Source organism: Protomyctophum bolini (genome assembly GCF_963924005.1).
Source record: "Protomyctophum bolini genome assembly, chromosome: 8".
Taxonomy (NCBI): Eukaryota; Metazoa; Chordata; class Actinopteri; order Myctophiformes; family Myctophidae; genus Protomyctophum; species Protomyctophum bolini.
In genome coordinates, this window is record NC_137869.1 from 10090708 (window position 1) to 10108292 (window position 17585).

The window sequence follows — 17585 nt, forward strand, 5'->3', positions numbered from 1 at the left end:
CTACACCCTATGGTATTGGTTCTCAAAGTGGGGTCCAGCAGTACCAGGGGTCCCCAGCTAAATTTATGAATATCATAAATATCTATTTAATCATACACATTGGCTATTTGAAAATAGCCGATCTACAAGCTCACACACAAAATATTTTCAGATGGGGGTCCGCAGTCAAATACATATTAATTTAGGGGTCCTTGAGTGAGCAGAGCCATGCCTTTCTGCCTTTCATGATTTTCAAGGCAAAAATGCTAAGCTTTGTCAAAGGCAAAAAGAATACCTCATGTCATTCCTAAGTGAAACTCCGGTTTATGTTGTGGTTTTACTCTCTCTAAAGGGATTTAAAATGTTATGCTTGCAAGTGTTGCTCCCATGGAATACTATAACATTTTGCTGAGGAGTTGGTTTGCTGGATACGTTTTTGAACGTGGCGACGTTTCAAACTCAAGTTTACAAGGAGTAGGCTACCATCAATGGACGCACGTAGGATTCACTTTAAATTGTCATTATGAAAGTTTCTTGAATTTTGGCGGAGCAGATTAATGTAGGCTACATTATAGAGCAAGGGAGGAGAACACTGACGGACGTGTACAGCGCAGTCAGCACGCACTTGCACACACACACACACACACACACACACACACACACACACACACACACAGTGTGTTTTTGCAAGTGGCCCTAAACTAGAGGAGTTAAAAAATAATGTTCGTTTGGTCCGTGTCCCTTACCGAGAATCCGAAATAGTTCCATAACACTGACGTACAGTTATTTTGGGGAACTAGCCCTTACTCAACCTCCACTCGCTCGACATCTGAGTATAATTGGCCATCCATTTCTTTCGTCTTTCTTTACATATTATTATGTTCAGAGCACAGTGAGTGTGCAACGTGAGTGTAGACCAAATCCTGCTTCCCTCTCTGCCCAGTAGAAAGGCGGCGGGGACTTTGGTGTTCTCAGAACACAACCGAGCAAACTATGCCTTCATTGCCTTGTATTGCGGTGCAGTAGCGACGCGCTGTTAGCTTGTAGATATGTTATTTTTGGTGAACGAAACCGTCGTACTGCAGAAGTATAAATTACACATCATAGAACGTGCATTCACTGCATCTGATGCAGCGAATTTATCGTGATGGAAACGATAACTAAAAAGCCGTATCGTGGAGACATTGTATCGTCCCGACGATATTTATCACCATATCGAACACCCCTAAGGCAAACCCTGGTATGAGGCTCCTGTGTCGGGACCCATACAGTATGTGGGTCGCAGACTTTTAAGGGTTGCAACTTGCAAGTAAATACACCTTTTATTTCGTGTTTCCTACATTTGAACAAGTTCATGAGTCAGTGTTTCTCTTAGATTGTGAACCTGAAGGTGTAGGGGAAGAGGCACAGTGTGCTGTGCGGAAAACTTTGGGGTTCTCAAAGTTTTTAAATTATGACCTTAACGGCTTTGATTTATGAATCATGGGTATGTCCAAAATGAAGCCAGCTCCTGTATGTTCTTTTACTGTTGCACCAAAAACATGCCAGGTGAGTATAATGTCCCAGACACCCACCCCATAAAAACAAAAGCAGAAAGACTGTCCATTATTGGCACAATGGACAGTCTTAACGTCACGTCCCGTGTTTTAGGATTCTGAACATCCCTATGGGATCACTCTACTGAATGGGCACAGTGGTGATGATAATTGGCCTGCCCGAGCAGCCTTTGTAGGCCTATCTGTTGTTGGGGGTTTCTGATTTTGGTACACTAAAACTAGACGTTAGGTTTTTAAGGAGCCCAAATTAACCGACTTTGTCATATATTATTTCTCTACAGAGGCTCCGTGTTGGATTTTTTAGGGCCTCAAATAGATTGGAGATCTCATGGGGCCCCCTGATTCATTGAGTCCCCATGATGTATTTTTTTAGGGGCACCGTATAGATTGGAGAGCTACAGTATATGTTTATTAATTAATGAATTGAGGAGATGTCATGAGGTCCCCTGACTCATTGAGGTCCCATGTTGGATTGTTTTAGGGGCACCCAGGCACCGAATTATTTAACCCCTGCTCGTTATTAGGGTAGGATGGCTCAGGTTAGAAGACAGAGTACAGCAATGGGCCTGGTCTACATGATACACTACACCTCAACCTCATTGATATATACCTGTCTAACTACTTCACACTTCAGCCCCCTGGCCACATGTTGGATTGTTTTTAGTGCCCCTGAATGGATTGGAAAGCTAAATATTTATAATTAAATAAAAAGCCCCCCTGACTGTTTGGTGCCCCAAGCAGCCTCCTAGTTTGCCTACAACTAAGCATGGCCCTGGTTACTAGTCAAAAAGTACTTTGCAGAAAAGTACTTTAGTTAAAGGCCTGTGTTCGATGTCTGCCTAACTGCAACCTGCAACAGTATCAATACACATGCACGCGTCCCGTCGCGGACCCACAGCGGATCAGACGTTGAAGATATGGGGGGTGTCATATAGTAACCAGACACCGCGTTACAGCCGAATGTATACTACTTCGTATTCTCGACACTCAGCAGTGAAGTATAGTCTTGCATTGCCAGACTGTTGCCTCTCGCAATTTCCAAATGCGTTCTGTCATACAGTCTGGAGCAACAGAAGCTCTATCATCAGTAAAATATAAAGCGGAGTGGCGCCCGCTGGCCAAGTGGTCCAGGCGCATGCCACATATAGGCTTTGGCCTGACAGCGCATCGCGTGTTCTAGTCCCGTTCATGACGACCTTTGCTGCGTGTCTCTCCCCTTCACTCTCTCCCTCTTTCCTGTCTATCTTCACTTGATACTATCAATAAAGGCAGAAAAGCCAAAAAACGAATCTTAAAAAAAATAAGATTTATTTTTAAAATATATTTTCGTGAATGGAAATAGCAGCTTCCTTACTCTGAGGTGTAGTTCCAGACTATATAGTATTCGGAGATTGTGGAATAGTTGTCTGGCTACGCGAGACTACAGTAGGTGAAGTATAACTCAAGCGAAGGCGTTACATTGTGTGCGCATATGATAATGGCCAATGTCGGGCAGAACAGACAGATTTTGATGACAGAGGTTTGCTTAATTATATATGTAGGGTATATTATATATCCCCACAACAGCACATGGTCAGTGAAGGTGATTTTCAGACTTTTCCAGACCTTTATCTAGGCAGGAGTTGACCAATGTTTACGAATGCATTACAATTGCAGATTAGCAACTGTGATATGAACAATATCCTGCTTAGATTTATTTTTCTCAGAATCTATGGCCAGAACTTTATATTTTTTTTTATTTTTTCCATGGAATCTAAATCTGACACTATACTCTGTTTAGTGTATTCTGAATCTTGTTCAAACAAGGGTAGGTGCAATAAGCCTCGGCTTCAGCCTTCACCTTTTCGGTACCACTAGTACCACTAGTGGAAATTAATGTATGTACTGTAGTGTACGTCTGTATGTACTCCTTTTATTAACCGAAATAAGATCTATCTATCTATCTATCTAACAATGGGGTCAGAACTACCCCATGGATACTGCAGGTTTGTAATGGATATTGATGTTGTGCTACTTTTTGTCTTTCTGCCGTAGTTCCATCCTCATCTCATTCTTCATTGTACATTCATTCATTGTTGGTTTATTTGCTTGACCTGTTCTGATCTCCCTGAGCTGTGGTGGAGATCATACTTAGCCTTTTTGACATCAGATGGAGAGCTGTTTAATCCCAGGCAAAGGATGGAGCCAATGTTCACACAAGTCCAGGGAGGCCACCGCAGGTTAAAATATACAATCCGCCATCTAATCTGCAATGACATAATGATATATGTTCCCTATGAGCTTAGAGCGCTTTTCGCTCAGTTAGAATACTAATCATGGATGCTTGAAATGGCATCGACCATTTCATTTCACGCCCAGCCCAGTGATTCTATAACTACAGGCCTTGATGTGAGCAGGGCTGTGCTATTTGAAGTATTTTGGTGATGTCAACAAATGCCAGGTTTTGTTTCTTACGATGTCGTCTCCTTTAAAGAATAGTGTCGCGGTGTGTAGAACTTCAGAGTGATGGATGGTAAAATGATTATTCCATCAATCGATATGCTGATTTATTTATGGACTTGTCAAGAGTTTGAGAAAATCCTCCTCACATCCATTTGCTCAGATCTGAGGTATAGTGCAGCTGACGTGTAGCGCCGGCTGCTGCAGCAGCAGGTCAGACAGTGAAGAGCCCTTCCTTCTGGTCTGTGGGTCAGCTGTCCTGGACATGGGCCAGCAGCACACTCTGCAAAATGCTGCTCCATGCGTGACACCAAGGGCCAGGCTCCACACAGTACCTATTGTAGGGCTGTGTTAAGAGAAGGCTGATAAAAAAAGCTTATACTAGATCACTCGTCACGTCTTTAACGAGTTTCATCATTCAAAGTGGTTTGAATATATGTTTTGCTACTATTATGCATAAATAACTACACTTGATTTAATTGTGCTCGTCTAATGCGCCACCTATCCTACTATAAATGCGCCACACAAGTGTGTGCGTGTGTGTATGGTTGTAATGCACGTAACTCGAGAACCGTTTGCCCCACCGACTTCAAATTCGACACACGCGTCCCACACCCCCGCAGGGAATGCAGTACTCGGCCTCGAGTCGGTGGCATACACCGTTGTCCAGAAATACCACAAGTGGCTCTGATCAGGCTCTGCCAGTGGGCCTAATGAGGCCAACTCCTCTCACCTGTGCAATTTCCAGCCTCTGCCTCAGACAATTGATTGCCATGGTAACCCCACACCTGCCAGTTGATTACTTAACCAGTCCACTTTTCACAGTCAGTTTGCACTCTTCAGACACAGGCAGACAGACAGATACAGAGATCGCCATGTGGGAGACAGACAGTTAACATGGGTGCTATCTGCTATGACATAGTTATAATAGTAGTAGTTATTGTACTATTACAGTTGATCTTGAAATGCTGATTATCCTTAAATACAGCTCTTCTCTCATCCATACCAGGACACCGTATGCATGCATCCAGAAGTCATGTTGTTGTAGAATTTTGTTATTCTTTACCAGTATCCTACATTATACAAGGTAGTACTGACCAAGCAATCTGATCAAAAGAATTCTCCCCTAATTTGTAACATGCAAACAAAAGATTATTTCTCCAGATGTTTATTTACAGCTCTGTGCTAATATAAAGATTATGAAAAGAAAGAAAGTTGGGTCTTGAATGGTTACATTTGGGGTCTTTGTCATGAACATTGTGTGCCTCTAAACTTCTGAGACTGTTTTTGGAAGACATGGCTTTGGGGGTGAAAAGTAAGATGATTATCTTACCACTGCCTAGTCCCTGGTTTAGGACAGGTACACATTACAGTGGCCTCTCATCAACTTTCACTGGTATATTCAAACTGCCAAAATTAGTAGCTTGTTTCCAACTTTCCATCACATCTGTGCTTTTCCATGACGAGGTAAATTATGGGCGATTGCTATCTTTGGCCATGGTGTTTTAAATTTATGACCTTGTATAGCCCTGGAGATATTGGTTGGTCTCTCTGTCTGTCCAACTTTTAAGTCCCAAACAAAGATATCTTAGAAGCTCCTGGCTAAATTGCCATAGCGTTTGATGCTAAAGTAATTGCCTGGGGCAAGTAAAAAGGAATTGTTGGCAAGTGAAACCCGTCTTTGATCTTGCTGCGATGCGTCTGACATCACATTATTTATTACCCTCTTTTAATGGTTAGGCGGCTGTGGCTCAGGAGGTAGAGTAGGTCGTCCAATGATCCCTGGGTCGGCGGTTCGAATCCCGGCTCCTCCTGTCCACATGTCGAAGTGCCCTTGGGCAAGACACTGAACCCTACATTGCCTCCAATTAGTTGGTCGGTGTGAACTTGCCACCATTGGTGTGTGAATGTGGGAGGTGGAAGTGAGGACGCTGGCGTCGACTGTTCGCCGCTTCACCTCCCAATGTATGAATGAATGAACCATTGTAAAGCGCTTTGAGCACTTGGAAAAAACGCTATAAAAATGCAATTCATTATTATTATTATTCTTTTAGTCAATTACAATGACTCCACAACACCTGTCAAAAAATATAATCATGTGCTTGTTGTACTACAACTTCATCCTATCGGAAACAACACACAACCGTGTTAGCTTGTAGATCTGAAAGGTCTCAGACTTGATGTCATTGCTAGGCAACCCTGAGTCACAGCACAGTACAGCGCCGGTGCTATCAGTGGAAAACATTGTCTGGAGCCCTGCACTGTGTACAACTGACATGACTACTGATTGTTTTGATATGTACAGTTTTGCTTTAACCTGTCCATGCTACAAGATAATTGTTGTTGGAACCAAGTTGGAAGTTGATGTGAGTGTCGCTCACATCAAGACCCATGGTTATTATTAAGACCCATACCACATAGGCTCTGATGCCTGATAACAAGGCCCCTGTTGGATTCCCGGGCCAGACGGACCTTTGTTACTGCCCGACTCTCCTTGTTTCCTGTCTTTCTACTCTGTAACTATGATTAAAAAATCTAAAACTTGATTGATTGTGTTGGACAATCACCAGGCAATGCTTTTGAGTTAAAAGTGTCTTGTGAGAGAAATCTGTGTTGCACCTTCGGCAATGGTACCCCTATGCAGAGAAAGTAGAAAATGAAATAGGATTTAAAAACTAGGGGGCAAAAACATGACAATGTGCTTCAACATTACCCTGGTGTTGGCACTTCAGCACCACTATATTGAAGGGAACGATTATGTTTGCGATGACCTGAAAACTGGGATGAGAATGACGGTTCCGAAATCTGTCTGCTGTTTTATAACACAGTGGTTGGACATGGTAGTTGTTTCTTTTTTATATTTCAGAGTTGAATCCTTGTTGCATGAAAAAAGATAATGCATCAGACATTTCCTGGTTTGCCCTTAGTCATTTAGTCTATCATGCCGGGAGATGAGTTGAGTCTAAGTACGTAAAGCTGCCATAAGCCTCTGTTTTCCACTGTAAGCTGTTTTGGAAGGTCCTGTGGTTCGGTGCCATCTGTTTTGATTTATTATTTATATATATATTTTACCCACCGCCGTGCGTTCACTGTGCCTCCTCCTCCCCGGCATGGCCTGACTTGCGTGACATGTGCCCGGCATCTCCACAGTTTCACATAGGATGTGGATGATGTCACGGTGTCGCCCCGCCCTGCCTGTCTCAGCCCGGTCATGTGTCGTCCTCCTACTCTATGCTCCACTCTTCTCTCAAACACACACGGTCTCTGTCACTGGATGTCTTACAGTATTTTTCACTTTAACTCTCTCACTCCCTCTTGTTTCATGCTCTCCCACTCTCCCAGTCTCCCTCTTTCTCCCTCTCTTGCTGTCAGTGTACTGTACGATGGAAAATAATGGTAGCTAGGGTTGCACTCTGCACTGATACTGCTGCTGGTATTGGGTCGTACTCTGCATCAGCGAAGTCTGCCAAAGCCCAGAAAAGAGATTCCCCACACCTCATTTACCTACTTTGTCTTTTCTTGAAGGCATACATTCTGACATTTCTTGTTTGCAACCCTAGCAGCTAGGAATGCTCCGAAAAAGCCATGACATCAGATTAACGTTTAGGTTGTAAAGCTGCTACTAGAGATGTAATGGAAAATATGTTCTGAATGGTTGATTATATGCTGCTCGTCACCAAGGCCTTAAGGTGTTTGCGCACACAGCGTGTTTTTCGGGACAAATATTGGAACTAATGTCAATCACATTTGCATTTGTTTATCAGTTTTTCGCTTCGTCTTCACATAGCTAGACATAGTCTTTCACCCTTTGAGCAGTGCTGTGGCCCCTTCTCTGCTGAGAAGGTGGTCATCTCGTTTAAGTACTTGAAAAGTACTAAAACTATGAAAAGTCTGATTGGGTATGAAAATAGGCAGCAGGGCCACTGGGCCAGGGCACGCAACACACTGATTGTATTGTATAATCAAGGTTGCTCAGAGAGAGAGAGAGCTCAGGGCTCCAGACAAAGAATTTTCACCTACGTCCCGGAACTGTCCCAAAATACAATTTGAACCGTCCCGAAGTAAATTTATACCGTCCCGGGAAAAAAATGCACCACTCAAATTGCGAAATTAATAACTGTATTCCTATTGTAATAGAAATACAATAGGCCTACATGCAGTACATTATTTGTTTGGCTTCATGTTTCTTCTGTAGATAGACGAAGGAATAAAATCAATAACTGTGGAATGAGAGCGTTTTGGGCAGTGCATTCTACAGTGTTGGGGCACCATTGCAATACAGAACAATCTGAGCATTGGAAAACATCTGTTGCTTCAGAGGATACCAACATATTATTTAATGTGCCGTAACCGTTTTATCTGGTCAGCTGTGGGTTGCACCGACGTGGCTGCAACTCCTACTTGGAATAACATTAGCCCCATATGGAACCTCTCAGTCCGCTATAATGTAGCTCTATCAGAGGGAGAGGTTCCATCCATGTTAAAGCAGCTAGCAAGACTAGCATGGAAGCTAACGTTGGTGTAGTGTAGCGGTAGCCCCGTGTGTCCATATGGAACTTTTCCCTCCGCTATAGCACACAAGACACAACCATGGTTTTATCCACGCTTCCAACCGATTTTAAATGTAAATGTCCCATCCACGGGGCAAAAGCAATATGAGCGGCGTCTTGATTCCTTTGGGTGAATGAATGGTGGTGTGTTGTTGTCAACTTGTCTGACTGACGGCACTGCAGACAGTGCAAAAAGTCTCAGCAGCGCTGCTAGTCTCATGCTGTTCACCGCTGCACATGTTATGTGCATTTTCAATGTTACAAACTCCTCTAGTCCCGAAACCTCCCAAATAGATATTTTATAGGCCCCGGGACGCCGTTAATCTCGAGCCCTGAGAGAGCTTCTCCAATGTATTGCCAATGACGTGATATAATTATCACAGGGAATGTACTTGAGACAGAGAATGAAGCATTGAATCTATCAATATCTAGTATTTAGAAATTAGTAATTAGCCTAGATTTCAGCAAGATTTGTTGCCACGTTTGAGAACACACACACACACACACACACACACACACACACACACACACACACACACACACACACACACACAAAGCAGTAAACTGAGAGGGGGGGGAGACTTTGCATTTATCAACTTTCCTGAGTTGCGAGTCTATTGGATTTCTTTGTGCACTGCTTCGTCTTTGCACGTACATTGTGTCAGAGCTGATCTACAGGCTGACAACGCGTCCCATCTGTGGTCTTGTACATCGCATAATGTTATCTGCACGACACCATCGTGCAACGGAAGATAACCGAGACAGACTAGATTGATTGCAGCTGCTCATCAATGCAAACTGCAAAGCCGTTATGTTTCATCAACGTTTTGATTGCAACTTGGAATAGGCAAGTTATATAAAAGTTTAAGGGGATAGGATAGATATGGACATTATAGCTATAATCAGCGCCGTTCAGCGGGCTGACGGCATTGCGGTCCTCCTATCTTTCTGTACAGTAGCAATCCAGATACATAGACTACCTCAAAATGATCAGAGTGGCCCTGATCAACTCTGGACGGTTCAGTTTGGATCTTTGATCAGGGGAGCATCCTCACTGCTGCTGCTCCACTCAATTTCGTTCTGCAAAAACATTGCAACTAATTTAAATAATTCGCATCGCACTCATTGTACAAGGATGTTTTGCGGGACGTTTTATTTTTGAGAATTTCGGATCTGCAAAACGCATGACAAAACGCGGTCTGTGTGCAAACAACTTTATTGCTGGCCAGCCAGAACTGTTCCTTATCGCCATAGCTCTTGCTCATGCATAGCTCTTGCTCATGCTATTATAGGCTTTAAAGTAGGCAGTATACCCTAGCCTAGCCTATCGTGGTGGAATGTTTTTATACCAGTGTAAATTCTTCCCAAGACACCTCAAACTGGTAACACCAGTTTTGCCATTTCAAGGACATATTACTAACATCTGCTAGCAAAAGTAACGTTTTGAGAGCCGGCCGGGTGGCGATAAACATTAACAAAAGCAGCCTAGCTAGCTCTGGTCGGGGGGGGTTTGGCATGGATCGGGCCAATGGTGCCGGAGATTAGCTGGTAACGGACGGAAGAAAGGAAGGAAGGACGGACACACGCACGCACGCACACACACACGGACGGCGTGCAAAACATACTCTCTCCCCATGCCTTCGGCCTGGTGGAGACAATAATTGGCCTTGATATGAAAAGGGTTGAAAACCACTGCAACATTATGTGGAATACGTCCACTTTCAGTACGCTCCAATGTTAAGGAGTAGACTAGTGTATACACTGGATGCAGAGCTGATCACTTAAGGCTCTGTAGCCTCACATTTTTCACAGTATTGTAGAGTAGAAGTACATTGATAGTAATTTTAGCATCAAACAACCAAAACCGCAGCTCAACTTCCAATATACTGTAATAAGCATAAATCATTGCTGTCGGGAGGAAACCACCTACGGTAACTCTATTTTTGAGTTTTTCCTTTTTGTCTCCACCAGGCCGAAGGCACGGGGAGAGAGTGTGTCCGTCCTTCTGTCCGTTACCAGCTTTGCACACACATACCCTGGATTCCAACGATGAACCTCTGCCCCACATTTTCCATTTTCCATTTTATAGCGCCACCATGAGGCAGCTTTTCACATTTTTTACCATAACAGCACTGATCTGCGTGAAACGTTGCATGCAAACTCCCTAGAGGCCAAGGACAAACCTTTGACCTGCATTTTTCACATCTGCCTTTTATAGAGCCACCAGGAGGCCGACTTTTGTAAAACACATTTTCTTTTATATTACTCCTCCAGATTCTGTCCAAAAATCTTGCCAATCGTTATGCAGTATGTCTATAGTCATGTGCTCAAGACGGATCTGTCCGATATTTCATATTCCATCCTAATTGGCTAACCTTGGCTTTCAAAGTTTGCAAGATTGGCCCTTTTTGAACAAAAAGCGAAGTCTTTCACACACTTTCTTACTAGGCTGAGGAATATATCACACCCTTTTCACATTGGTCTGTTATAGCGCCACCAGCAGGTGGATTTTTGCAAAACACATTTTTGGAACAAAATGCCTTAAATCATTCAATTGTCATCAAAGACGTATGAATAAATGTCATCCTTTTCACATTGGCCTATTATAACGCCACCCGACCTGTCTTGGTGGAGACTTGTTTTCTTTGCATAAATTTGTGCTATTGAAAACCCTTTACGTCTGTGTTGGTTGCTTGGTTCCAAAAAATATAGAACCAATGAAAAGTAGTAAAAAGTGCTTCGGATCAAAACCTTAACTCCATTGGACCCTCAAACTGTCTGCTAAAGCAACTAACTCCACCACCTCTCCCCCTCTCATGCAATATTGACAATTCGCAACACGCTTTGTTTTCAAAATATAAGGTTTTTCTTCACTTCCTAAATATGTATATATATATATATATATATATATATATATATATATATATATATATATATATATATATATATATATATATATTAAATTTATTTTTTCTTCATTTCCTGAACATTTTGGAGTTAGGTGGTTTCTTCTCGACAGCAGATATTTCGGTTAGTATAGGGTAGGGTAGGATAGCCATTTCACCATGGTGTTGCCTATACTGTAAACATCGCTAGTACTCAATTAAAGTGCTGTTTTTTCCCTGAAAATAGTCAATTTAATAGGCTACATTATATGACAAAGACGACAACTGTCATGCTGACTGAGTCTGTCTTTGTTTAGTCTTGGCTCTCATTACATTTTCTATTGATTTGCTATTTTGAGTTGTCACGTTGTCTTTCCTGAGCAAATGCCACTACAACACCCAACCATCCCTAAACGCGAGTACCCTACAGGAAATGCAATGCTCAAATATTTATTTAATGCTGCATATTAATTCAACTGTGGATTCTGAATGTTGTGTCTAATGCCTTCCCTTTGTTTCTTTCATTTTTCAGGAACCCATAAAGTCCAGAGCGCCACAGCTCCATTTGGAGTATAGATTTTACAAACAGTTGGGAAATTCAGGTAAGAGGGATTGTTGTATAGGGCCATTATGTTTCTGGGGCCTGAGTGAATGTGGGCTGGGCCTGCACACTGGGTGGATGTGTTTTAAAAACAATGTACTTCATGGGTTCACACCCAAACATACCACAAAGCAGCCAGACAGACAGACAGACACACACATTACTGAAGGGGCTTTCGCACCACTATAGGAGCTAGTGGAAGGAGTGAAAGCTTCCTTGTTTGCCTTCAATACAGCCCCACTACTTCAATTCGGTGTATAGCTTTTTGAGCAGTGCTGCCCAGTGCCCAGCCCATGGCAATGTGCTGTGATGCATTAGCTGTTGCTCTCTATGGCCGCGCAGTGGCAGCTCTTTGATCTTGGATGGTTGACCGGCTCACTGCTCAGGGGGAGAATCAGATGGTTGGGAGGGACGGGGACTTGGAAGGCTTCACAACATTGCCTGCTTGCCTGCCTAGGCTCATCTGTCATGTGCATCAAAGTGCCTTACAGGAACCTCACCTCATTATTTATTCAGAAATAATTTGCTGACATTTGACCACTACTTAGTCAAAGCGACAGCGAGAGCTAAAACGTTATAATTCCATAGACAGACACTATTTCCTGTGATATGAGCGACCTGATGATCCTATAGGAGCAGACATTGTTAATATAATCCTTATATTTGAGGACAGCAGAATTGTAGAATTTGTATTTTTTTCTACTCTGCCTACCAAACCAAACAATCGGGCTCTGAATCTTCTGCTATCTCAAGATTTGATTACGATTCTTGGGGTCACGATTAGATCAAACAAAATTGATTAAAAAAAAAAAAACGATTATCATAAAAAACAAAAAATCTCAGTCTTGTTCTGAGAGGAGGAAGAAACATCTGCACACTTGTTTCTAGAGCTCCACAAGAGACTTACTTTATTTAATGGTAAAAATGCAATGTTTCAACCCTTTAGGTCTTAATCAGGCAAAGGTATTCTTATTGTTCTGGACTTTAAAAACCAAGTCTAGCTAGTAAGAATTATATAATACCATATAGAGGGTAGTGTAAAACATTCTTGGCTTTGATGGTATCTTAGATTAGGTGTACTTCTATTTGATGCAGAAACACAACATTATTGCTTTCGTGCAAGTAATTTTAACGAGGGTCAACGAGGGTCAGCTGGATAGTGACACACACCTCAACTGCTGTGCTGAAGTGACTGGGGTCACTTGACTGAAGACATGATAATGTTTACTGTGATTATGGTAAACTTGCATTTCATATCACAAACACCATATAGTAAAAACTCCTGTAACTGTTTTATTGTTTTTGCTATTATTGGATGTTATTAATCGATTTTGAATTTTATATAACGAGAATAGATTCTAATTCAAATATTTTTTTCCCAACACGCCTACCAAACAATCATTTTAAAGTGAGAATGATTCATTTAGCTGTAGAGGGGGCTTATCCATGTGAGAGCAAGTGGGTGAATCTAGCCTATTGCTTGACCCTGCTCTGATGGCGTGTCTGTTGCAGTATTGTTGCATCTCTGTGACTGAATAGGGTCTAGCTTTGTCTCCATGTAGCCTATGGCTGATTTCCATTGATGACTGTTGAGACAATAACGTGTATTCAAGTGTAACAGTCATGTTGTACTTGCTGAAGTTATTGTGTTAGCCAAATGACAGTGTCATAAATCACACTGCTGTATTGTATTGTTCTGTTCTAATGAATTTAGTCCTATGAACTGAGATTGAATTGATTAAGTGATGAGCATTATATTTGTTATACTCTGGTTGGTGTTCACTCTAAGGATATAGTCTAGCAGCCAGTTTAGCATTAAACTAATGGAAAGGGCCAGGGAGATACGATACAATATGTCCACATGAGATAACTATAACTTTTCCCTCACCATACTAACTACTGGCCATTACAGCTAGCAAACTAAGACTTCTTTATTTGGTATCTAGGAAGGTTAATATAGTCAGAACGCTCACTTTTGTTATCACATATCAGTTTGTATGTCCCCACCCCCCAGCCATGCATGCACGCACGCACACCTTTTTGAAAAGTGTGTGGTGTTCTAGTATAGTGCTCACCTGCCAGTTCCCTGGCTGCATGTGCCAACAGCCCTTAACTGTTAATAGGGAGCTGGGGCATTAGGGCTGTCCTAACCTATTTATAGATGGCCTTCTCCAAGCAGTAGGGCCATTATCGTATATCTACTCGGATTGCCTTCTCAGCCAGAGTGCATGTCTTTCTGCCCTGCCTTCATGGTTGACTGTTGGCTGGTGAAGAAAGCCAAGAGAAACTCCTTGCATGTGGGGATGAGGGGATAACCTCAGGGGATCGGCATGTCAACTGTACTTGTTTTTGAGCTGTTGGGCTCGACCATGATTTATTTGCTTGCGTAGCCTACTAGTAACACAATGTGTACACACACACACACACCCCATTGATTGTAATGAAGCTGTAATCCTGTGTGCTACTCTCCCCTGCCAACCTGGGGAGATCCCCAAACTGAGCTCATTCTGCCGTCAATGCATGAGGAATGAGCTGGCCGCTTATCACCTGACAGGGTGGAGTTTACCCGGTAGGACGTGGAAGGAACAACGTTATTCCAACCAGTTCCTTTCCCCTCCATCAGGTGCCCCGGCTGACCAGGGAGAGGCAGTATAGAGACCAGGATTACTGCATGTTTTTTGTGAGGGTACCTAGTACCTACCCTAGTGGACACAGGGAGAACATGCAAACTCCACACAGAAAGGTCCTTTTGCCAACCCAACCTAGGTATGGGCATTGATGACGCAGAGGAGAGAATACGCTCCCAGCACCCACAGCATCCCTGGCAGGATTTGCAACCTTCTAGCTGTGAGGCGACAGTGCAACCGACTTGCACTGCGCCACCCCCCCCGGGCCCCCCCTCAGTAAATATATCAGTAAAACTCTCTTTACTGATATTACTGACTCGGAACAAGATTCAACCACGTTCACAGGCTAGAAAACGGGGCATTTAGTTGGCTGCCGCTAAAACATAACTACAATACTGGCCTATCTAGGGCCCAGAAATGAAATGAGTTGAAACAAGGATTGTCCTCAGACTGGTGGCTGCATATTGCTATTCAACGATGCAACTGGAGGGCCCACTTTGGCATCGTACAGTCATCCGGGCAGCAGCTTAAATCTACTTATGTTGTCAACATAGTCAAAGGGGCCATGTGATCCCAGAGCAACTCGGCCTCAAATATGTCACAGCGTGGACTCCTCGGTGTTTAATGGCCGAGAGAAGCTTATGTAGACAGTGTTAATTCTCTCCTGTCTTGGACACATCCCAGCTGCTGGGGAATCCTGCTCCTGTGCTCACCAACTCGTTACAACATTCCCATTTACACTAATTATTAATATTCCAGAGAAAGTGGATGTGGAAGATGATAATTCATGAGCAGAAAATCTGGACCTTCATAGATGGATTAGTATTAGTAATTAGGGGTGGCCATTTGGAGACATTTTTATTAACTGGTTACTGTTAGGCTTGTGGGATAATTAACCGTTAGCCGTTATGGAAAACAATCGCTATTTCTTAACCATTAAAAAAAAGACATACAGGGTTTTTCGCGTCCCAATCCGCCCGGATGGAGGAATTGGCAGCCACAACGTTACGTGTGTTATCGTGAACACATGCACTGTGATGGCCACACTTTCCCAGTAGCCTAAAGGTGTTTCGAGACCACAAAATGGAATGAGCGGGTCCATTTGGTTACACACCCAACGTAAAATTACTGTGTACATTTTATATCCGTTTATATGATCATATATCAATAATATACCACTCGAGGGAGGGTGAAGACGGCTACAGAAAAAGAGTGAGCTGGCGTGATGGGACTGTTTTTTTTGTTTTTAACCAACACGGACCTGCACAACCAAAGTGAAGTGATTGGAAACAAATGTATATCTTCAGTCCCCAAGCCTCTAGCCTGACTTTAGCCATACTGATAAAGTGGATTCACTCTTGCTTCCTCCCCTATATCATAGTGGGGAGGAGGTGTTAGTGAATCCACGTTGTGTCCGGCAAAGCCAGGCTACCAAGCCTCCACCACCGCATAGTTTAGTTTACCTACCAGACAGATTGTCTGCATTATCTGCATTATCATACCACCATATTTTATCGGTTCGCCATTAGCCATTAGTGTTTGTCTGTTACCAATTTCTTAACAACTAACGGATATCGGTTGGACACCCCTATTAGTAATAGGAAAGCTGCATGTTTGAACTGTATTGAGATTTTAATGCCATGTTTAAATTTGTACCTGCCAACAACTCCGGACTGAGGCCAGGACTGAAATTATATTCTTCTGTGGTTTGACAGTTTAACTCCTAAGTGCACCTTCTTTAGATAGCAGACCATTAATGATCAACTGCTAATACAGATTGCTCCAGCTGCACGATAGCAATATCAGTAATGCTGCATTCACACGGGCAGACGCAAAGATGCAACGCTACAAAGTGTATTTGTGGATGTTGTAGCTTTTTCAGCAGCTACAAGGGTCTGATTTGCTTCATAGATTCAAGTTGCTGGCTTCCATTGACAATGAATGGTAGACTGCGTCGTTGCATCTGCTCGTGTGAACGCAACATAACTGCCACACAGTAGTCACTCATACCTACCTGAGCCTCCTACTAGTCAAGGCAAATACAGCTCCATCTCAATGAATTTGAATATTGTGTAAAAGTTAATTTTTTTCTCCTAATATAATTTAAAAAAAATGAAACTTTCATATATTCTCAAATACGACACTGACAGGAGCATAGGACTAGTCTAGGAAAATTGGCCTCAGATCCTGTGCAGCAGGGGCGTGGCCCAGTGCGTTGCGTTTCAAATGAAATGCGAATCAAAAGACAGGGGCGGGTTCCACATGGAGTGGGCGCTACATCTAAATAAGACGGAAGGGAAACAATTGCTCCTTGAGCGGTGGTGGCCTACTACAATTCAATTTGGAATTGGATTCCCTTCGGACTATTTTCATGGTATGCACAGTGCTTCAGACCGGAAAGGGGAGTGTCCGCTCAGATTCTGAGCGCAACGTACTTCCCTCACAGGGATACGTTCCTTTTTTCCCAGAAGTTCCTTTTTTCTCGCCCGCCTAGTGGCGAAAAATAAAACTTCTGGGAACTCAGATTAGCATAGGACAACCCACACACACACACACTGTGGTCTGCAGAGAGATACGTTGACGGAGACCGCTGTAGTGTCGTGTCGCACGTCTCTTTGCTTCACTTTAGATTTCAGTTCACTGGCCACTGCTTAAGTCAGCCATGATGATAGGCTACCAGTAGTGTTTACAGTTAACAGACAGAAGAATCGGAAAACCATCCTGCTTCCTTCGAGTCAAAAGTGTGGACATATATTTTTGCTTCCCACTGTCCAGTGAGTTATGAAGGCACACAACGCATCGTTAAGGAAGCGGCTACGGTTTGTCGGGTATGCGCCGCCTCCACGAGTGCCGTATCCCACAGCCTGGCAAAACGACAAATATGAGCCAGCATATTAGCAGGTATCACAAATATATAGATCTGTCCAAAGATGACACAGCCAACAATT

The 17585-nt window shown here is 43.0% G+C and overlaps 1 protein-coding gene across 5 annotated transcripts in view; it reads left to right on the forward strand.

Moving 5' to 3' along the window:
* csnk1g2b (casein kinase 1, gamma 2b) overlaps positions 1 to 17585 on the forward strand; it is a 54139-nt gene that overhangs the window by 17524 nt on the left and 19030 nt on the right. For all 5 annotated transcript variants that reach the window (XM_080770788.1, XM_080770787.1, XM_080770790.1 and 2 more), the window contains exon 3: positions 11942 to 12011. In XM_080770788.1, the coding sequence (XP_080626914.1) occupies positions 11942 to 12011 (70 nt within the window). The remainder of the gene's footprint in view (positions 1 to 11941; positions 12012 to 17585) is intronic.